Source organism: Pantherophis guttatus, chromosome 1 (assembly GCF_059756535.1).
Source record: "Pantherophis guttatus breed Tessera chromosome 1, ASM5975653v1, whole genome shotgun sequence".
Classification (NCBI taxonomy): domain Eukaryota; kingdom Metazoa; phylum Chordata; class Lepidosauria; order Squamata; family Colubridae; genus Pantherophis; species Pantherophis guttatus.
This window is the reverse complement of record NC_142063.1, coordinates 300,576,326-300,600,730: the sequence shown is the minus strand read 5'-3', so window position 1 is coordinate 300,600,730 and position 24,405 is coordinate 300,576,326. Positions and strand designations below refer to the sequence as shown.

General features: G+C 36.5%; 1 protein-coding gene across 1 annotated transcript in view; it reads right to left on the bottom strand.

The window, feature by feature from the left end:
• KCNH1 (potassium voltage-gated channel subfamily H member 1) overlaps nt 1-24,405 on the bottom strand; it is a 211,889-nt gene that overhangs the window by 88,263 nt on the left and 99,221 nt on the right. Inside the window, exons 8-10 of the mRNA XM_034427741.3 lie at nt 16,543-16,742; nt 15,161-15,413; nt 3,971-4,167 (exon numbers count right to left, since the gene is read on the bottom strand). Coding sequence (XP_034283632.1) covers nt 3,971-4,167; nt 15,161-15,413; nt 16,543-16,742 — 650 coding nt within the window. The remainder of the gene's footprint in view (nt 1-3,970; nt 4,168-15,160; nt 15,414-16,542; nt 16,743-24,405) is intronic.

Sequence of the window (24,405 nt, the reverse complement as noted above, 5' to 3'; positions counted from 1 at the left end):
AATAAAGCTAAATCTTCTGTACAGATTTTTACGAAAAAGTGAAAGTGCAATATACAGCATGAGTTTTTCCTATTTCTCTACATTTCTTTATTTCTTCCACATTTTGTGGGTATAACACCAAACCCCAATAATTTTTCCTCTTTCAATTCTCACAGCATTTACAGTATATACTGCATATAACAGCAGTATATACTGTAACACAAAAGTTCTTCAGTGGACAAGCAAAATGGTACTGATAATTTGCCAATTTGATTTGACTTTTTTGTCTTGTTGCTCAGAAGCAATTAGTCTGCATAATTGTTATTTGTTCTTTTCACTTGTCTTTTTTGGTGTCTTCCAGAATAAGAATGGTGAATGGTGAATGGTGTAACACAGAATGGTGTTACAGAATAACAGAGTTGAAACGGACCCTGGAGGTCTCCTAGTCCAACCTCCTGCCTTGGCAGAAAACCCTACACAACATAAACAAATGGTTATCCAACATCTTCTTAAAAACTTCCAGTGTTGGAGCATTTACAACTTCTGGAGGCAAGTCGTTCCACTGATTAATTGTTCTAACTGTCAGGAAATTTTTATCTTATTGTCATTTATTTAATTCAAACAGAATCAAAAGAGTTGTAAAAAGCTATTTAGGCACTGAATCTAATTTACTGCTTGGCCCAGGAATGAAATTTAAAACATCCTTGACAAATGTCTACTTAATTTCTGCTTATCTATGCATTGTACTGAAAAAGGGCACTACGTTGCCAACTTTATGCTGAGTGCAACAAGTTCCCATGCAAGAATTAAAGGGTTGCATCCAGATTACTTCCAATTCATCCATCACCTGATATGTGACCACCGCTATTATGCTACAAAAATAGTTTTTAACCATATTATTTCCAAACAACAGAACAAACCTAGACTATTTTAACATATAAGCAAACCTAGACTATTTTAATATATAAGTACATAAGAAACCAATCAGACTCTGCAAAGAATTGTATTCATAGATTCAAGCAATATCATAAACAAGATATGTGGGTGCTGCCAAGAGTGCCCCAAGTGCAAATATATAAAATAAGAAATTTTTTTAATGAAAATACTGCATTGGTTTGCATCCAACAAAGTAGCCACAGAGATATGTTGAAACAGTTTTGCAATATATGTTAGGAGAGAAAAGGGAAGCAATATGTGGGCTGATTAACCTTCATACATCTTCTTCTGAAATGTGCTTGAGCCTTGAAAAAAATGTTTATCTGATGTTATAGCAAACAACTCTATTTGAAATATGTCAAACTTCAATTCTACTCTATTCCATGCTCAATTTAGTGCTCATTCTTTCAGGAAGGCAAAATAATGACATTATTAAATCTGTTTGCTACCAATTTAGTTTTAATAAATGTTAGCTTTTCTCTGGCAGAAGCCTAAAATATACTGTATATTATTGTATAATGATTTTGTTTCACCCAAAGTTGTAAACAAAAGGATAATTAATTCCATGCTGAATTTGAATTTATTGTAAGAAAATGTCTTGCTGAAAATCACTGCATATTGCTAATCAAAAGTTTTACTCTTGGAATATTTTTTTCAATATATATATATATATATATATATATATCTACTATTCTGGTGGATAAAAATGGCTGCAACAATTTTGTCAGATATGTTTCATAAAACAAAAAGATACATCTTGAAAATATATTTTCCCATTTGTAAGAGCAATTTCAGACCTAACAGAATACAACCATGTCAATATTGGTGCATTCCATCTCTACTCATGAGAATTTTTGCAGAAAGTTATAGAAATATAAATATATATACAAAGGAATAGGATAGTACATCTCAAACTATTAGTGGTGAAGGCTAATCCATTATCGACTGATTCTTTTGTAAAATACCATAACATGAGCATGTAGTTTGTGTCACACAACTTACTCCATGTGTTGAACAACACCCAAACCAATCTATAACTTTCTCCAGCAAGTTGAGTCCAGTAATCAAAAGCTTGGATGTTGTAAAATTTCAAATTGCTACAAAATTTTGTAAACACTCTAAAATTTTGTACTCATTTTATCATGGAGTAGGTACAAAAACTTTGCAGACAAACATTGGTCCTTGGACCACATATTGAATAGCATGTTAAATACAGGATACATGCATTTATTTTAGTTGCAATTGTTAAATGGTTTGCTCTTGTGAAACTTGCTAAAACTGTCCTGAATGTTTATATACTTAATTTGGGTGTTAAAAATAAATACTTTGGGGAAGATTAAGTATAAACTATTTTCCACAACTCCCAACTCCCATTTGTTCTACTTCAATGAGTTTTACCATTTATTTCTAAATACCATATCTAGATTTTTGTTATTGACAATCCCAAATAATTAGGAAACTCATATAAGACAGGATGGAAAAGAAAAAAACCCCAAATATTTAAGAATGGGAACAATGCTTCTTGGAATTGGTCAGATGAATGATCCAGGTTCATTATGAATCATAGAGTAAACATGATGAAGTGACTCTAAAAGGATGTATTTTTCCATACACCAATCTCATCAGCATTCTAGCTCTCTCTTGTCGAAAACAGAAGTAAACAGTTAGAAGGAGTGTGGGTGTGAAGTACTCACAAAAATGTCTCTGTTTCAATACATTTAAACACCTAGACTCCACCTGATTTTTTTCTACCATACAGTAGATTAACATAACTCTCCATAAAGAAGAAAACAAGTTATCCAAACATGAAAGCCTTTTTGATGCTGCTGAAAGGACCAGCAAAAGAATCCCTTGCAACTCAGATTATGTGCATATTTAGACAAAAATAAATCCTGATATACAGAGGTCATAATTAAAGAGAAAGACAATACTTTTATTGTATTTTGCTGTGTACCTCTAAGGCACATGAAACAGTTTTTCCAAGGAGCAGCTGGAAACATATTCTAGATGCTTCCCAGTAATTCTCACCTTCAAACCATGCTCTGTCTTTTGCCACCATGCAAATTAGTTGGACACAATTGGAACAAAAAATAAATACCACGCCTCTGATTTGTTTACATCTTCAAAGAGCAAGTCTGAGGCTGGAATCAAGAGTCAACGAACCACGAAAAGGTCAGAGGCTTTTCACATCAAATAAACAATTAAGTTAAAAGCATTATTTTCCCTAGTTCATGAAGTTCAGAGTTCTCAGCAAGGATTTCAATATATAATTTCAGATGGCTGCTGCACTGAGATAATAATGAATTAAAACAATTGTACACCTTCTGGCTTTCCACTCAAGTGACGTGATTACCGAAAGTATATCAGGATACGTTGATTGATCTGAACATTGATTTTTTTTGCTTGGTTCCTGTTGACGTCACTGGTTTTGGTTGTGATTTGGTTTTTCTTTGGTTTTACTAATGTACAGTATACCAATCATTCATGTTGGGCAACCATACATGAATGATTGGTACAAATCATTCATTCATAAATAAATAAATACTTTCTTCTTGCCAAGAAAACTTGGAAACTATAGCGTAAAGTCTAAAATCTAAATAAATCTAAATAAATAAATTAATACTTTCTTCTTGCCAAGAAAACTTGGAAACTAACGTAAACTAGTACAGTTAGCATGCTAAGAATTTTCCATCCATACTATTTATTATCTAAAACAGGGGTGAAATCCAGCAGGTTCTGGTAGTGGAAATTTTGCGCAGTTCGGAGAACTGGCAGCGGAAATTTTGAGTAGTTCGGAGAACCGGCAAATACCACCTCTGGCTGGCCCCAGAGTGGGGTGGGAATGGAGATTTTGCAATATCCTTCCCTCAGGAGTGGGGAGGGAATGGGGATTTTGCAGAATCCTTCCCCTGCTACACCCACCAAGCCACACCATGCCCACCAAGCCATGCCCACAGAACCGATAGTAAAAAAAATTTGGATTTCACCACTGATCTAAAAGTACAATTCCAATAAGCTCTTAGCTCTTCTTTCCATCCATTCCATAATACCTTACCCTTTTTCGCAAATTGTAGGTCAGGATGAGATTCCTGGAGAAAGAATGTGAAAAGGCTGTGTAGAACTCCAGCACTTTCTGTAAGGCATCCCGTTTAATTACATGAAGGTCACAGTAAGTCAAAGCCCTTACATTCGCACAGGACTGGGCAAGAGTTGTCTCTTTCCAGAAGACATCACCAAAGACATCCCCTTTGCCTAGGGGGGACAAAGGATCTGCAATCAATTAATTGCTTCCATGTTAAGAAAATTATCAAAATGTTACTGCAAATAATTCCAGAAAGTTTCCACTATTATTAAAAGTACATGTACCATATTAAACACAAAGGAAATCTTTAACTAAAATGAGAGACTGGATACAACCTTTCATCTTTGTAGCAATAAGCAGCCAATGAATATCATTTTTTTAATCAGCACTGTCAGACCTAATCAACAACCAAAAATTTATATAGATTCAATCAGTAGGACTCATTATTAGAATAATTTGCATTCTTTTTTTAAAAAAAAACCCAGACTTATTTATTTATAGCTATATTTTATGAACCTTGGAGCTTCACAGCAATTATAAAATATTGCAATAAAACAGCCACAGTAAATTAAAATAAAGTTAAAGTTAAAATTACATAGCACAACCCTGCCAATGTCTTAATTCACCCAAGAATTGATCTGAAACATTTGGTGGGACAGGCAGAAGAACAAAGTGCACTGGAGTTTGTAGTAGTTTACGGAAGTTCTACCAGTATAGCCAATGTCACCTCCAGAACTAGGATCATCTCAGACAAGTAACCCATCCAGACCCCACATCTCTTATTTCCTGGAAATGGGGTACTACCAAACACTTCTCCCGAGAAAGACATCTTGGGCAGGTTTAACCCCGCTGGAGGATGTGGTGCTGAGGAGATCCAGCTGTCAAGCCTTATTAAGTAATATAATGTATATCAAGAGATTTATATTTAACTCACTCTTCAGTATAATAATTTTGACAAAGGCATCTATGTATAGATGAGAAAAATTATAAATACTATCTAACAGCTTGATTTCTTTTCTTTTACTGGGCTTCACAACACAGAAGGCAAAATAAATAAGCGTCATTGGAGATTCTTGTCTCACTTATTCTCTTCAGCCATATTTTTGTTTGATTTTAAGATCAACTGTCTTAAAGCATGTCTTTTAAGTTCTTTCACTGACGTCTATTTTTTTTTCTATTTTTTTTTCACCTTTTTAAAGAAACTCTGGAAGTTAGAATGTATCTTAGTAAAAAGATCCAGAGGATAAAAGGATCTTGCCCCCGGAATCTGAAAGAACATTTATTTTGTCAAATGTCTGTTGTGTAAATATATGGAGGTAAAATACAGACTACTGTCACTAAGTGAGACATTTATTAAATGAATTTTTCCCCATTTTATGACCTTTCTTGCCACAGATGTTAAGTAAATTGCTGCAGTTGTTCAGTTAGTAACACGGTTATTAAGTGAATCTGACTTCCCCATTGACTTTGCTTATAAGAAGGTTACAAAAGGTTACAGAAGATTACATGACCCCAGGATATTGTAACTGTCATAAATATGAGTCAGTTGCCAAGCATGCAAATTTTAATCATGGGACTATGGGGATGCCACAATGGTAGTAAGTGTGAAAAACAGTCATTGTAACTTTAAATGATCACTAAATGAACTGTTGTATGTGGAGGACTACTGGTAGATAGTCCTCCACAGATCCGAAACAAAACAAATCCTTCAACAGATCCGAAACAAAACAAAATCTTAATCTTTTTAATATTTATTTATTTAATTTCCTGCTTTTATTACTTTTTACAAATAACTCAAGGCAGCAGCACACACAATATTCTTACCGACTCCATACAAGATGTTAGAATGCTTTGGTTTACCAAATTGGGAACTTTATTATCAAGCAACAAGCCTGATGTGGATTAAAGAATGGATAACTTTAAGATATATTAGATTATTGAATCTAGAAGGACATGATTTGTTGATGGGGTGGCATTTTTTTTATGGTATAAAGGAACAAAAATACAGGGGTATTTTAGAAGACACTACGTACGTGAGGCTCTGTTATTGAATTGGGAGAAGATTAAAAAACAACATTATTTGAAAATTCCAGTCTGGGTATTTACAATTGAAGCATTTTCATATTCAGTAGTATTCAGAAGGGAACAAATTGTTAGATATAGTGAATTAATGGATGAAAAGGGTGAACTTAAAACAAAGCAAGAATTAGAAGAACAAGGTTTTAAGATGGATTGGTTTTCTTACTGGCAAATACAATTGCTTAACGCATTGTAAGCCGCCCTGAGTCTCCGGAGAAGGGCGGCATATAAATCAAATTTAAAAAAACAACAACAAACGTTTTAGATATGAATAAGATTCTAAACAAGAAGGTTTTTATAACAATATGACTAATTTAGATAAGATTTTAATGGGTTCTGATGACTATGTGATTAAAAAATTATATGGATATTTGTTAGAGGTAAAATTGGAAGAAGAACAAGTTAAAGAGTCAATAATAGCATGGGGGAAAAACTTTGGTCATGTTATTGATTTAGAGAAATGGCAAAAATTGTGGTCGCAGAATTATAAAATGACAATGTCTACAGCGTATAAGGAAAATTTGTATAGGATGTTTTACAGGTGGCACCTACCCCCGACAAAGATAGCCAGAATGTTCAAGAATAAATCAGAGAAATGTTGGAAGTGTCATCAGACTCCAGGATCATATTACCATATCTGGTGGACATGTGTAGAAGCTAAAAGATATTGGACTAAGATACACACGTGGTTGGAAAAAATGACAAAGAAACATTTTAACTTTAAATCAGAGATATTTTTATTGGGGATTTTACCAGAAATATATAACAGAGAATTGCAATATTTAATTGTGAATGTTTTAACAGCAACTAGAATCAAATTTGCTAAAAATTGGAAAGGAGAGAAGTTACCTACTGATGATGAGATTATTAAGAAAATTATGGAATGTGCTGAAATGAGTAAATTAACATTTGAAATTAGAGAACAGGAAGATAAACAATATTATTTGATATGGGATTTGTTTTATCAATGGATAGATAATAAATCATGGAATTGAAGTGTGAAATATGGGGTTGATGTAAAGATAAAATATCTGATGTTTTTTTTTCTATAAAAGATATAAGTTTCTGTTATAAATTGGTATTTTAGAAATGGATTTATGTACAAGAGAATATGAACCGTTTGACTCACTGTCTGTAATTGTTTGGAATGATGATGGTTTTATGTTTTGTTTTTGTTTTAAAATAAAAAAAATTTCTCAAAAAAAAATATTCTTACTGACTCCTATTTTCCCTACAACATCCACCCTGTGAGATGAATTGGGACGAGAGAGAGAGGATGGCCCAAAGTCACCGGGCTAGTTTTCATGGCTAAGGTGGGATTGAACTCATGGTCTCCCACTTTCTAATATCACTCAACCAAACTGGCTCTCTTTTTGGAATCAGTTTAGTTTAATAAGAAATTAGATTTAACTGAAATTGCTCAAAATAATTGCAACTGTAGATAGGGTTTTTGTTAGTTTTTTTTAAAATAAGATGTTTCTATAGATCTTTGCTCTATCACTTTCATATTGCACTCAAACTTGATATAGTAGGGCATGCACTATTTTCTATGGTAGCACAGGCCCACATTATTAGGCTCCTAGCTACATGGAACCCAGTCTGGCTACATGAACACCAAAGTTGCTGAGATTGTTTGAGGATACAGAAGAGTAGTTAGAGATTTATCTGGAGCACTTATGGGTTGAAGGTTCAGGTAACAAATGTCTGAATGGTGCTACAGCTATGCCTATGAGATTAGGAATAGTTAAACCCTATCTGGGTTTAATTCAGGATTAACGAAACTTGAAGAAATCACAAGCAGAAACCATATTAAAACTGAACAGCACTTTCCTAGACCTACGTTGAGTCCCTTTCTCCTTTCCTTTTTCTAATGGAAAATACCAAATTTGACCTTAGGTTTTTTTTTTAAATCCTACACAAATAGATGGTGTTTTCAGAGGGAGAGCTCTTTTGTTTTCTAATGGAAAATATCAAATTTGAGTTTATTTTTTTAAAAGAAATCCTACACAAATAGATGGTGTTTTCAGAAAGAGAGCTCTTACTGTTATCACTCAAAATATATTATGCAACTATTCCATTTTTCTCTCTGTTAAAAGATATTTTATGGAAAAAGACAGAAACACAAAAGGGTTAAAGATACAAAAAGGAGAGAACATCCCTGCTCCAAATTCCATGAAGAAAGCAAGATGAGTAAAAAGCCTCTAGAAGCACCCAGAAAATGAAGACTGGGTGGGGGGGGATTCCTTTTTTAGAAATATGAACTTTGAAACATCCATTAGCTTTATAATTACACTAATCCTGATATTGTCTTAATTTAAAATTGAAGTGAAAACTAGTTGACACCAATTTTCTCCATAGTTATAAACTCCTGGAAAAGAAAGATGTCCTCTCATGTTGGACAATGTCTACTTGCCAGGAAAGGGAAAATCAGAAAGGCAATTGTAAATCTAATGGTTCAAGATGCCAGCTCTTCTCTTTGAAATCAAATCAGAGCAACCAGCTTTATTGCTGGACACAGTGAACTGGTTGCCTCAGTCTCCAGATGCTAAGTAAAGATTGGATTATTAGAGCTACAATTTGTTGATCACGCTAAAGTACTGTGAGGTATTGTAGATATAATATTTTTATGTGGGGATTTCCTGCAACCTGAACATTTTTTCCAGTTAAAAATGGTGGAAGGGTATATTTTACATGGATTAGGATAATAGCCTACGTTATGAAACTAGTATGGATTAATGTGCGTTATTCAACTGAAATTACTAAATTGGATTATTGTAACAGCCAAGTTCGATGCTAGTTATACAGTAGTTTACAGTATACTGTGTACTTATATGGTTAGTGGGCTTACTTCCAGAAAAGTATTCTCAAGGAAGAATGGCAGAATTCCAATACATTGTTAACTCCCTGTAACTGGTCCTGCGCTACTCATTTCTTGATATAATAAAAACATCAGTCAATATTTTAATATAAAATTATGCAAAATATAATTGAAAGGTAACATTCAGGTGGATTCAATATTCCCCACAATCTGTTTTCCCCAACCTTTCAGATATGTTGAGCTTCAATTCTCAGGATATCCAGCTAGGATTTCCATTTAATTGCTGTTTAGTCATTTGCTCTTGATTTGACAAAATTCCAAGTGCTGTTTGTAGATTTGCAGAGTAAGATCCCTTGCTTTTCTGGGCAAGGTTGAGATATTTTTGTGCTTCTCTATAAATCTATTCCTCTGGGATACAACTAGCATCTCTGGCACCTCTATATAAATGAGGTACAGCAATAAAGCAAAGCCATTTCAGATAAACATTACAAGAACAACTCTATCTAAGATGGCAATTAGATAAAATTAAAGCAGCAGGATTCTCCCTCCCTGAAGCAAATGGACCATTTAACACCCTCCTATACAGAACAAAAGATACACAAAGTTCTCCATAGGAATAACATTATTTTCTTTAAATTCTTCCTCAGGGATTATGGTTATGTAAATAATAACTTACTCTGGAGATCTGAGGACACAAAAGCCATGCTTGCCTTCAGTGCAAAGTGTTATCTTATTCAGAGTAAATAAATGAAACCCTGGTGATGGTAAACAAATTAAAACATTCAGATTTGCGTCACAAAAGTAGGCTTTTTATACATACTTATGCCACAGTTGTAATAACCCTTTTATTCATATTTTTTTTATATTAAGAGGCATTTCCCAATCTGGCACATCTGGTTCATCTCACTCTAGCCCAATATCAGGATAGCAGGTGAGAAACAGGGCCTTGGCTCCTCTGATAAATCAATTTCAGAAAGTACACATAAGAAGTAAAAGAATCCTATCTCCGTTGGCCTCAGAGGGCCTTTCAGAAGGAAGGGAGGGAGGGAGGGAGGAAGAGAGAGAGAGAGAAGGAGGGAGGGAGGAAGGAAGGAAGGGAGAGAGACAGAGAGGGAGGGAGGGAGGGAGGGAGGGAGGAAGGAAGGAAGGAAGGAAGGAAGGAAGGAAGGAAGGAAGGAAGGAAGGAAGGAAGGAAGGAAGGAAGATTTATGAAATTCCTGAAGAGAATGTGGAGGAGTGCAAGGAACATGGGATCACACAAAGCCGCAGTCCTCCGAATCTAATCCAGGCTATAATAATAGGCACACATATCTGGGACTAAGCCTTACTGAAGTTCATGGGACTTAATTCTGAATATGCCTACAACTGGGATTTTATCCTCTTTCCCCCCAGTTACTTCTCCCAGGCTTATCTCACATTATTTAAAAGCTGTTTGATGTTGAGAGAAGCTTTCAGGGGACTGTACATGAAAGTCAGGATGAAACTTCTTTTCTGAACTTCCTTGATTTATCTTAGGATCAAAGCCAATGTTTATTAAAATAAATGTCACACTTTCCAGGATAATGTCATTGTGAAAACAGACCAGCAGAAGCTAATATTCTAATAATGGAGAGTTATCATTGTTATATTATTTAGAGTATTATTCTAGTTTTAAACAGAGTAACATAAATCCTGTTTATATAAGAACTATTTATTAATAACTTCCCTGTGAAAAAAAAGGAAGAAAAAAAAAGGAATAGTCTATGGATATTTGCTGATGTTTGACATCAGTACCTAAAAAAGTAGCATGTCACCTTTTCTTCATGCAAGTTCTATCCACATTTCCTTCTGTCTCAGGATGTCTCCCACTAGCAGGTTCAATATCATTAACAAAAAGTCTCCCCAAAACTCCAGTATCTTCTCTTAAGTGGTGCTTCCTGGCCAACTCTATATTCTTACACAGTGTTTATATATTTACAGAGGGAGAGAAAAAAGCCCTTTAATTTAAAAGCCACTCATAAGTTCCTTCACAATTTTAAAAAAATCAACATGAAACATACAAGTCAAAGTACCATGGACTACCTATAAATTCAGCTCTTGGGTGGGTTTGGGTTTTCTTTTGGGGGGCCTTCTGTTACAGGGAACTGTATGCTTTAATTAGTGCTAAAACAGACTCAAATTACTACTGGCTCTTGTCTAAGAGAAAATTGTCATGTTTTTTCTTCCCAGTAGCCCTTGGTACATCTTGACATCTGTTTAGCACTCAGTTTTATTTCCAGGCAAAAGTCTACATGACTGAGCAGCTTGTAGCACAAGCAACTTAATAACTACTTCAATAGCATTGAAGGCTATTAACTCATAGCAGAGTCAGTAACCTACCAAAATATATTACAAAATTTCAGCAAGCATTTAAAATCACAGCAGCTTGAGAGTGGAGAGACCCAAGAACTCAACTTTTAGCAAATTTAGATGTATGATTCTATGTGAAGGCAGGTAGCAAAATATTAGAGGTAGTCCCCATTTAATGATTGCCTTGTTTAGCAGTTATTTGCAGTTACGGTGGTAATGGAAAAGTAACTTTGTGACCAATTCTCACATATATGACCTTCACAGGTCTGTAAAGCAAAGGAAAGCTGAAGTAAGATTGTAAGCACAGCAGTGGTGGATTGCTACCAGTTCGCCCCAGCAGCGGCGGCAGGAGGCTTCGCCCATCCACCCGGATGCTTCTGCGCATGCGCAGAAGCATCACAGACATGCGGGAGCATGCGCCCATGAACAAACCGGTAGCAACGGGTTTTGCTTCATAGGCGGGTTTTGAAACCCGCCCCTGAAGCACAGCTGTGGTTTCCCAAAGCTCATCCATACTCCATCTCCCATATATTAATATGGGATCTCAATATTGCGCTTCAACGTGTTGGTTACCACCTTGTCTTCCGGGTGCGCTTCAATGTGTTGGTTACCACCTTTAAAGCGCTCCATGGCATAGGACCTGGGTATTTGCAGGACCGCCTTCTGCTGCCGATAGCCTCCCACCGACCAGTACGCGCCCACAGAGAGGGACTCCTCAGGGTGCCGTCAGCCAGGCAATGTCGGCTGGCAACCCCCAGGGGGAGGGCCTTCTCTGTGGCAGCTCCTGCCCTCTGGAACAATTTGCCCCCGGACATACGAACGATATCGGATATCCGGGTCTTTCGCCATGTCCTGAAAACTTTTCTTTTCCATCAAGCAGGGCTGGCGTGAACCCCCTCCCCCTTTTTTAGTCTTTTTAGTTTTTTAGTTTTAAATTTTCATGGGGTTTTAAATTGAATTGTTTTAAATTGGGCCAGTTATATAATTCTTTTAACAATTTTAAATTTTGTATCTGCATGTGTTTTAGCTCTGGCTGTTCACCGCCCTGAGTCCACTAGGAGAAGGGCGGTATACAAATTGAAATAAATAAATAAATAAAAATAAATAAATATGTGGTTCAGGAAAATCTGCCTGTTGGTCTGCCTCAGCATTCTCTAACATGGGGCAGAGCTCATTCATCACATCAGCTCATGAATGCTGAAGACTAGTGAAAGGTCACTTGCTGCTTCTGATCTTATCTCCCCACATGCTGAGCTTCCAACCATCATCTGGTTCCAAGAATGGATCTAACATGGTGTTGGAGCTTGGAAGAGGGCAGAGGTGACTTTTTGATAGATGACCTATCATCCTACTTCAGGCTCCTTGCTAGTGTCAAGCCACCACCCAGTGCAGATGTCCAGAAGGAAGGAGTATGTGTACACCAACTGAAAGCAGCTAACAGAAGCTAGGAGATTCCACTCCTACTGTGTCATCAGCTCAGTCACCACAAAGGAGCGACATATTAGAAGGGTCCTTTCAGGAGAAATTGGTTTAGGAAAAAACCCTGGCCTCAGCACCACCTTGATACAAAGGTTGCATATGAGTAGGTGTTCATCAGAAATTATTAGCCTGGCACCTTTGAGCCAAAGTTAGGAGGAAGTGTGACTGTGCACAGTGTTCATAAAAGCCCAATCCTTCCTTTAGTTTTATTTTAACTTAATAAAACTTGTTAGGAGTTACATCTACACATCCTCCTTGCAACAGGGAAAAGAACTGCATTTTAATTACTCTAGCTGTATTATCTGTGTAAATATATATCTTTAAAACGCAAAGGACAGTTCACTTCACATGTAAAATGCTACTGCAGCCAACTTTATATTGAAAGTAGGAAGCTGTGCCTCCTAGAACAATATTTCATTTGGTTAGGTTATTCTTCTTGGCTAACTGAGTACATTTTGTTCCCTTGTATAATAAACTTACTATAAATCAAGTTTATCCAAAGGCTGAGGGAAAATATGCTTTCAATTCATGGTTTACAGGGAAAACAGAAGTTAAGCTACCAAACCCTCCCACCCCCAAAAGTCTCATTACTCTCCTCTATCATCAAGGTGGACCAAAAGAAACCACAAAACTTTCTGTGATATCAAAAACCAAAAGAGGAACAACCCCAATTACAAGCCCAACAAACAACCCAATCGCCACAGCCAACTCTCTGTGGGATAACTTGCCGCAGGACAAAAATTACATAATATAGAAGAAATGGTGAAATAAAATCATTAAAGAAAGGATGCAAAAGGAGAGACAAAATGAAATGTGAATGACAAAAATTAAAATATTTTTAAAATTATTTTAAATAATTAAATAAAATTGTTGAATTATCCTGCAACTAGTTTTCCCATGGCAAATTGGCCACAGCAAATTGTCCCATGGCGAATTTGCAGCAGTGAGTTGGCCGCAAGTTGGTCGTGGCAAGTTGTCCCATTCCAACCCAAAAAGGCAAACAAACCAGTAGCTCAAAGGAATCTTTAGCATAATAAAATTAACAGCCAGGGATTATTGGCTCCAGAAAACTGTACACCACACAAGGCATCCCTGAATTACCTATGCTGGAGTGCAAACAATTGTACCAAATAATGTTGCTTGCTTATGTTTGGAAGCATGTGGAAATGTGGCAAATATTTTCAATTTAGACATTACTCCCTTCCTATTAGCATTATGAGTGTGGAGTCCTTGGTGCTCTCTGAGCTTGGTTGTTTTCTTGCAGATGTTTTATTACCTAATTAAATAATGAAACATCTGCAAGAAGACAACCAAACTCAGAGAGCACCAAGGAGTCCACGATTCAACCCTGAGCTTCAAATATTCTATTAGCACTATGACTGCATCAAAATATAAATAGCCTGACTGAAGCTCTGTGCATGGGTATGTTGTCCACATGCATGAGTTGTATGTCAGGATTTTGTCATGTAATTGTTTAATAGAGATCGTAAGTTTTGTGGTGGCTGTACAGATCCAACTATTGACTTTGGAGAACTATGTAAGTGGAGCTGAGCAACTGACGGGTTAGGGAGGTGTGTCTTGTCTTGCCAGCTTTTCTTAGTGGCTTCAATCAATGGACAGACGTGTGCACTAGACTAAAAGAAGACCAAAACCATGCCAGAAGATATCACAATGAAATTTTTTTTTAGCAATGGGAATAATAACAATAAATAAAAAGCTCAATACCGGTAGTTCTTGACTTACAACAGTTCACTTAGTAACCATTAAAAAAAATGACTTATGTCCGTTGCAGTATCCCCATGGTCACATGATTTACATTCAGATGCTTGACAACTGACTCACATTTATGACGGTTGCAGAGTCCCGGGGTCATGTGACCCTCTTTTGTCATCTTCTGCAAGCAGATTCACTTAACAACCGGGTCACTAATTTAACAACTGCAGTGATTCACTTAACAAATGTGGCAAGAAAAGTCATAAAATGGGGCAAAACTCACTTAACAAATTTTTCACTTAGCAACATATATTTTGGGTTCAATTTTGGTCATAACTTGAGGACTACCTGTAATAAAATTAGCACCAAAACAATAAAAGTCCAAAAACATTACTACAGTTTTTAAAAGAGCTGAGAAAACTAGAAGGCCAAAAGAGAAGGTAGCATAGGAGCCATACGTTTTTCTACAGAGGATATTTCATAAATAGAGTACCCCCATAAAAAAGATAAATCTGTCCATAAGCTTAGCTTTTTACGATTCCTTTATCATTCATTAAACAAATGTTGCTGTTTGAAAGAGCATGGAAGGATGTTCTGGCCAAATCCAACAAGAAGACATATTGCAGTTCCAATACTAATTATTGCTATGTACACGTTGCTAACATATTGTGAACCTTCTATCAACAGAATTACAGTTTGTATTTTATACAAAGCTATGCTTACAGATAGAATATAATAGAACTTACCCAAAATTGCAACAACTTCATCATCTTGGATCACCTCCAAGGATCCTGAAACCACAAAGCACAGATTGTCCACGCTCTCACCCGCATGGTAAATGAGATCTCCCGGAGCACAATGCACAGTCTGAAATTCCATTGCAAGAGCTCGCAGGCACCCATCACTAGCCAGTCTGAATGCTGGGTGCTCTTTAAAAACTTTTCGATTCAGATGTACACAGATATCTGCTCTCATGTCCTTAGGACAGATCTGTAAAACCTAGGACAACAGGACCAAAAATAAGCGTGCACAAGCCTTAAAGAATGTGTTAAAACCCTGTGTGAGATTTATCTTTATATTAATTAATCCTTAGTGTATTTGCCAATGAATTTATTCTTTCTTTCTACAGTCAATTAGTTTTAGCTAGAACTAGAAGCTTATTCTCTTCTGTTTATCACTGTAAATGTTAAACAAAGGATTGTCAAAGGATTTAGAGGCAAGTTAAAGAAACAATGCCTGTTTGATCTAGGTTTTTCCACATTTTGCTCAACAATAAATTAAAGTAACTTCAGAATATTATAGTTTTACAAGGCCAGAAAGAAAACAGTGATTTAAGTCAAACTTATTTTCAGAGTACAGTAATTAACTATGAAAATAGAATAAATTAATAAAATATTTACTTGTTATAAATACAAATAAGTATAATAAAATAGCAACATTATAGTAAAACTCTTAATCTGTTTCATTTGACCAATAAGCTTGTTGCTATATAACTGATCATCACAGTCTTCCAACTGATATTTTGAACCTGTTAACTATTATATTTCAAAAATTAATTCATAACCACAAAAAGATCAGACTTAATCTTTCTCTTTATTAGCTTTAATTTACATTCTTAAGGACAAGAGGTAAAATAAAATCTCAGGGTTTAGAGATTCATATATCAAGGTATATATGAAATTTGAACAGATTTGCTCAGATAAGTATGTAACATAACCACTAGCACTAACTGCAGAGTACAAAACACACTCCTTATTCATTTTGTAACATTTTTCAATTTTTGTATATATGAAAAATTGGCAGAGCTTGAGAAGTTGGCTTGAGAATTTGAAGATCTATATTTATCAACCAATAAATTTGGTTGATAAATAAATAAACCAATACTTATTGATTTTCTACAAGAGAAGAAGTCAGGGTGGCAGTAAAATATAGGGTTTAGTTTAGCTTAGCTAAGCTTAGCTTAGTTTACCTTAGCTTAGTTTAGCTTAGCTTAGTTTAATTTAGCTTAATTTAGCTTAGCTTAGCCCTTAGTTTATCTTAGGGTTAGTTTATTGTCATTGCACCTCATACAATGAAATTAAAGAGCAGTGAAAAGCTAAGTAATGCTAGATTTCTCAAGGGACCTCACCTTTTCAGTATCAATGCCCCTGGACATTGACCAGGTAGAAACAATGTAGTCCATCACACGTTCACTCAAGCCTTTGGGCACTTGATAGAGCTTCAGGAAGTCCCGGACACTGTTCAGCATTTCGTGATATCGGTTTGTATTAGCATACATTTGCTGAAAGATAGTTGTCACATTCCCAAAAATGGTTGCATATAACAGAGCTGCAAATAGAAGAAGGTGGGGAAGGGGGAACAAAATGAAGGTGGGCCTTCTCTGAAAGAGGCAGATGGTTTGGCAACTACAGCAGTTCATTGCAGTATTTGTGGGAGAAAATAGCATCAATTCCATCAATTGCAGTAATAATTATCTTAATTGTTACAACCCTAAGCACTGATGCCATTTATTGCCTATTGGTACAAGCCTTTAGAGATGTCCTTTCAAAATTGCACGTATTACATAAAAGAAGGATGCCTCGTCTTGATACAAATTCTCTTGTTTCAATTAACAGTGCCATTTTCAATTTGTTTTATGTTAAATGACTTACTGAGTAACTTCACAGCTGTGCAATTAGGGAAACATTTTTTAACCCTGGAGGCTACTCATTCAATTCAAGCTTGATGTCACCTTAAATCACTACCTCCTATTCACTAAACTGTACATAGGCACAGCTTCTTTCAATGCTGTAAATAGAATGCATATATTTATTAACTTTTGTAACCTTACCTTTCCCAAACAGAAGTTCATGGAGCCTTACAAAAGTTAAAAATGTCTCGTATAAACAATGGACAGAAAGAAATTCAACAAAAGCCAACTCAACAAAAGCCTTTAGTAGTTTGAGCATGAAAAGGTCTCTGATTTTTTCCACTTGGCAGATCAGATTATTTTCAATAAAAGTCAAATAAATGTGCTTAGAGAGAGTGTTACAGTTGAAAAGCCACAACAGGAGAAGCTGAGATTCAGGAAAATGTCAGATCCAGAAACAAGCCTCCATATTCAACAAGAGTGTCTGATTCTTTCATGCAAGAGATGCAATTCCACCTAAAAAGGAATCTCAGGAAGTATTGCTGGGGAAAACTCTGTCAAAGATTTTGAAATATTTCTGCCAGCGATACAGTTCAGAGCTCTCAGGAAACCATTATACTAAGTTGCTCTACCTAACCCAGATAGGATGTGCTGAGAAGACCATTGGGGATGGGCAGGGACTGATAGGCAAACTTAAAATTCTGAAAGCAGGTCTTGAATGCTTTCAGAAAATAATTGCTCAGAAGTCTGCCAATTTACAAAATGGCTACCACAAGAGAGATAGTAATCATGACCAGTTTGCTGAAAGATGAAAAGGTGGGCTTATTAGTTCATGCTTATTTTTTTTTTTCATTTGATTTATATGCCGCCCTTCTCCGAAGACTCAGGGCGGCTTACAATGTGCTCAGCAATAGCCTTCATCCTTTTGTATATTTATACAAAGCCAGTTTATTGCCCCCACAAACTGGGTCCTCATTTCACCTACCTTAGAAAGGATGGAAGGCTGAGTCAACCTTGAGCCTTGGCGAGATTCGAACCCTGCAGTAATTGCAGGCAGCTGGTCTTAATAAGCTTAATAACAGGGTGCCTTAAACCCCTGTCCTACCAAGGCTCTTATATGCTTATTATGCTTATTAGTTCTTTTCAACCCCTATTAGGAAATATTAGGACTTGAACCTCAATGGTTTGTTCCTGAGTTGCATTATTCCTGCAAGTATATTTAGGGCCTTTCTACTACTGTTGTTTGACCCAAGCCAGTATTGGTGCTATGCTTATATCAGTGGTGGGTTGCTCCCGGTTCGCATCGGTTCGCAAGAACTGGTAGTAAAAATTTGTAGTAGTTCGGAGAACCGGTAATAGCATTGGATGGCCATGCCCCCGAACCGGTCCCCGGCTCGGTCGCCGCTCACTTACCCACCTCATCAGAGGCTTTTTTTTATTATTATTTTTAAAAGCATTTTTTTCTACAACCTCTTCGGCCAAAAAAAATGTTTTTAAAAGTAAAAAAAAAAAGCCTCTGATGATCGTGCAGCTCATCTGGGATCATCAGAGGCTTTTAAAAGCATTTTTTCTACAACCTCATCAGCCGAAGAGGTTGTAGGGGAAAAAAATGCCTTTAAAAGCCTCTAGCGATCTCAGCTGAGCTGCCTGATCGTCAGAGGCTTTTAAAAGCATTTTTTTTCCTGCAATCTCTTAAGGTTGTAGAAAAAATGCTTTTAAAAGTAAAAAAAAAAAAAAGTTGGCCATGCCCACCCAGTCACATTACCCCACCACCAAGCCATGCCCACAAAATAAGCCACGCCCACAGAACCGATAGTAAAAATTTTTAGAACCCACCCCTGGCCTGTATGTTCCCAAATCAGTGTCTTCCAAGGGAAGCTGAAGCCATTTTCTTTTGGCTCAGGTGTGCCTTAACTCCATGTAGGATCTTCACTGGGAGGAGGCTGATTTTCCAGTTGTATTGTGTTGGGGGGGGTGCACTGAGGGAACTCAACCAATCTCATTGTCAGCTTTGGAAGCCATATTAACAACGGAAGCTTCCATGCTGCCACCTTCTTGCGCTTGGGAAAATAGAAGGGGGGGATTTAGTAGAGTGTTTGTAATTAGACATAATAGCATTCTTCCTTGTGGTCAAGGTCAGGGTGTTCCTGCATCTGCGGGAAGAATGGTTGCAGTGATGGCTCAAGTTGGGATGGATGGTGATTGGGCCATGTGATGGACTGATAGGTGCAGGGGGCTGGATTTGGGATTTTGATTTACTGAGGAAAAACCCAGAGCTCTCAGATTCAGGTTTTCTCAGATGTGCCAATATACCTACTCTAATAAATGGAAATTTTGAGATGATGCCTGTCTCAGAGTTTTTCATTGGAGTTGGGTTGTTCTAGAATGCTGACATATGTTGTGTACTGACAATAAAGATTTGATTTGATTGATTTGAGTTGAGTTGAGTTGAAAACTATTGTCTCTCCCTACTCCCTACTACCTGAGCTTACTTCCTGGTGGATTTCATAGGGAACTTTATTGGCAAATCTCTTCTTAACCCTTCTAGTCAGTTTTATAATACCTGTAAAAATGTACTGCCCTGACCACCTCTACTTATGCACAGATCCAACTATTGTATCAATCCAACCTCTGAGTACAAGGCTTTACACACACTTTCTGTACACACACACATTCTGGAACCATAGTTAAAATGTTGGGGAAAGTTCCTACTTGGGATTGCAAATCTGCGATGTCATGCCATCTGAACAGCTTTTAACAGAAATTTATATGCAAGAAAAATATTACCTTGACACCAGACAACTTTCCCCTTATCAACTACTCAGATATTTTGTGGCTTGGCCAAAGACAAACAATATATGCTGAAAGCACAAGGGGGAGCCAGTTATTTATTTTGCTCCTGTCTGTAAGGAATGGGAATTCAAATATCTGAAGCCCACTGATAATTTTGTAGTCTTCTATTGGATGACTGAAGGACACACTGAATGATTCTCAACGTTTAGCCCTTCAAATTAGGACAGGTCAGGAAAAAGACTCCACAAGACATGCTGAAACTCCGTCTCTTTATATAGGCTATAGTAACAGAATCTTGGAATCCTAAAAGCCTCTCTTATATCAGAGAATCAAGTTTCTGATGATGTTACCTAGTTTGGTAATGAAACATCTGCAAGAAAACAACCAAGCTCAGAGAACACCAGGGAACCCACAGAATCAAGTTTACATTTCTTTGCAACATTTGCTTCTTTTCCTGGGCTTAAATTCTGTTTTGCTGACTGTAAATTCCTTCTCCAAGGTCATCTGTCTGGTCCTCAATCCAGAATTCCTTGTCAGGAAGAATGAAGTAGATTGCAAAGTTTACCTTGAAATGCTTACAAGGGAGTAGAGAGTAGAAATAGTTCCACGAGGAAATGCCCATTGACTAAAGCCTTATGCCAATAGGAGGCCATTTTTAAAGTATCCCTAAGATGTTGTTCATGTGATGTGCATTATCAGCATTAATAGAGAGATGGTTTATTATATAGCAACCATGTTCTAAACAACTTAAAGTGCAGCAGTTGGGATCAAAATATCTTCAATCTTTCTTTTTCTGGGATAGGGTTGAAAGGATCACAGGCAATAGATTCTTGAAAATAAAATTAATCTCTGAGATAAAAATAACCAAGAATGAATGACCAGCATTTAAATATCTCAGCAGAAACAGATAGATTCAAATGGCCAATCATTCTAGAAATTTTGTTTTTTAAACCAAAAACATGCCTCCTCCCAGAGTTGGTTGCAATTCCTCTGATCATCAGTAATGGTTATCTTGATTTTGTGACATCCTATGGAACTTCATTTAATCAGAAAGAAATCAGAAAGAAAAAGGTTTTGGTTGGGAGGCTTCTCTACTGAACAAATAGAGAATTTCTCTCTGGAAATTAAGCATCTACCAACTCTATTATGGCTGAAGATAAAGGATGGCCTTGAATGCGCTCAGCTCTTGGAAAAATCCATGTATTTTTCTTGGCAGAGTGATGGACGAGATTTAATTTTTATCCAGGATAGTGGTGATGATGATAATTTTACATCTCACTTAGTCAATAGACCTAGGTGGTCCCCCATTCTATATTAAACAATGTCAAACTTGCTAAGTTTCAGCCAAAATTATCCCGCTGTTACTCCCTACCAAGTTTTTTTAGATTTTAGGTACATGATCTCATCTCAGTGTTTCATTCTTTTAGTTGTATTATTGTGACCAAGTGTGTTTTTTGCACACTCAGCAGAGAAAGTAGCAAAGTGCTTATGGAAAAAGGATTAAGATGGGATATTATTTATTTGTACAGTGTTCTTTTTTCTGGAAGAGAACATAATGCACAGAGGAAAATTGCCATAAATTGTAAGGAAAAAAAAGGCTCAGTGGCTGATAAAAAATTTAAAAATGCAACATTAGGTATATTATTACCAAAGTAAGCCGCCTGCAGTCACCTATGTATGAGTTGAGCGGTTATATAAATTTGTCAAACAAACAAAAAAAGAAAGAAATAGTTAATGAATGGAGTTAATTTGAAGCCAGTTTGATTGTGAAGCAATTATGGCTCTGCACGTGTACTAGTAAGACTATTGTAAATTATTTTTACACCTAAAAGCCAGCCATGCTTCTCCTGGAAGAGAATTTAATAAACAGGACAGCATTTCCCAAAATAGCTTTCTTTGAGTCAACATTCTACAGGCTAAAATCACAGAATAGTACCAACATCAATAGTTTTATTTTTCAGGTGCCCATAACCAGATGTCATGTGTCCATAACCAAGTCATCCCCAATTTATCATAGTAAAGAATTTTAGGGAAGACATTGGCATCCTTCAATCTCAAGAGACTATGGTATCGTGCTCTGGAAAGAAGTCCTTAAACAGCATCTAGTGTGACTAAAAAGGCCAATTCGAGAGTGGCAATCCCTTTCACACTGAGGGCAGATACATTCTGCCCCCTGCCCAGCCCCCAGATTTCGCTGGTTCGGGACTGCCTCTTTGCCTCAGCCTGCCGAACCAGTCTCTTCGAATTGGAGAAGGCCATGCTGCATCTTTAGCCTCCAAGCTGAATGATCAGAGGTCAAGGTTTCCCAGTTGTTAATGTCCATTCCCAAAGCCTTTAGATCCCTCTTGCAGATATCCTTATATCACAGCTGCGGTCTCTTGGGGAAGACAATCTTTCAAGTATTTAATACATTTACTGCTTTATTAATACTTTTATTATTAAATTTATATACCACCCAACTCCCAGTGAGTCCATGGAATCTTGGATAAGAGCCAAAGTGGCGCAGTGGTTAGAGTGCAGTACTGCAGGCTACATCAGTTGACTGCTAGCAGCAGTTCAGCAGTTCAAATCTCACTGGCTCAAGGTTAACTCAGCCTTCTATCCTTCAGAAGTGGGTAAAATAAGAACCCAGATTGTTGGGGGCAATAGGCTGACTCTGTAAACTGCTTAGAGAGGGCTGTAAAAGCACTATGAAGCGGTATATAAGTCTAAGTGCTATTGCTATCTTTTTGGTAGTGAAACTTTCTTTTTTTAAAAAAAAAAAGTATATATTTATTAAATTTCAAAAAGAAACATTAAAATACAAATTATCATAAAGGGGAAAAGGGAATAAAAGGATAAATTTAAAAGTGCCAAAAATACATCAAACAAATAGACTAGCATTCTCAACCTTTTGACATACCTGAAATTTGAGAACATATTTGGCCAAACAACAACCAGACAGCAGCATTCAAATGCAACTCTTGGACCATATTTAAAGGTAGAAGATGTAGCATGCAGTGTCAGTGAGGTAATTGCCCAATTGTGAGGGTATAGATCACTAAATTAGAGTATCCTGTCCCTGGAATATATTCATAAATAGATAGCAATGGAGCAAAAATGCGTACTATATTTAGAAGCTTGAAAAGGAAAAATTATGACTTGGCAACGATAAGAAGGCATCAATAACCAAAAAGTGATAAATAGTCTTGATTTAGGCTCAGCAGCCAATTATTTATACAGATAAATAAAATCATAAAATCATTTTTATGATTAAAAAAATCATAGAAGAAATTGAAGATAAAAGATACAATAATTTACAGGTGCTATACACATGCATTCATGTGACGGAAATTCAGAGAAGGAAAACATAAAAGATGCAAATTTTAAGAAATGGTTCTCAGGTAGCAACTACCTAACAACTACCTAAGAGAAAGCAAAATTGAGAAAGCCTAAATCAGGATCCTTTGGAGAGGATGAACAATGTCATCTTGCAAAGAAAGACCAATTCAATGTGATCTCAGTTTCAATCCAGATCTCAATAAAGATACTGTCCTGTTTTTAAAATATTTACTCTTCTCGGGAAATGTTCAGAATAGAAGGAGGAATAACAATGTCTGAATTATTTTCTCAGAGTGGTCTGACAATGAAGCCACCACCATCTGAACAAGCAGGACATTGAGCAATCATTTATCTTAGGGATCTTTTTAGGATCATTCGCTCTATGATACATTATCACAGCATTTCAGTACCTTTTCAAAGACCTCCACCATGGCTGCTGCACCAAGTCCTAATCTGTGGTATATTTCTTGACTGCTTGTTCCTTAACTGTTGACGGTTGATCATAAAAATCAGAAGCTATCCGCCATTTCAGTATTTTCATTGTCAGTTCTAAGATTGATTACAGGTAGTCCTCAACTTATGAGAATTTGTTTAGTGACCAAAGTTACAACACTGAAAAAAGTGTCTTATGACCGTTTTTCACACTTACGACTGTTATGACATCCCCATGGTCATGTGATCAAAATTTAAACACTTGGCAATTGACTCATATTTATGATGGTTCGTCTTTTGCAACCTTCTGATAAGCAAAGTCAATGAGGGAGCCGGATTCACTTAACAACCGTGTTACTAACTTAACCACTGCAGTTATTCACTTAATGGTGACAAGAAAGGTCAAAAATGGGGCAAAATTCTGTTAACAAACATCTCGCTTAGCAACAAAGTGTTGGGCTCAGTTGTGGTCATAAGTCAAGGACTTCCTGTGTTGTACATGTTGTTATTAATTTGATCTACTTCCTTTTAATTTCATTCTCGTTTTTTCTTTTTTTTTTTTATTGAAAAAGTTTTCAAATACAAATTTTTCCCCCTTTTTTTTCCCCCTCTCCCTCCCCCTCCCTAACCCCCCTCCCCACCCATCCCCCCTGTGACTTCTTCATAACAAAAAAAAACCCTAATTCATAACAGATTACTTACTCCCTCCTCTAGATATTGACCTTTACTTACTAAAAATATTATTAATATTATAACATCCCCCTTTATCCATACATTTCAGAAAAGAGAAAAGAAAGGGGGAAAAAAAGACATTAT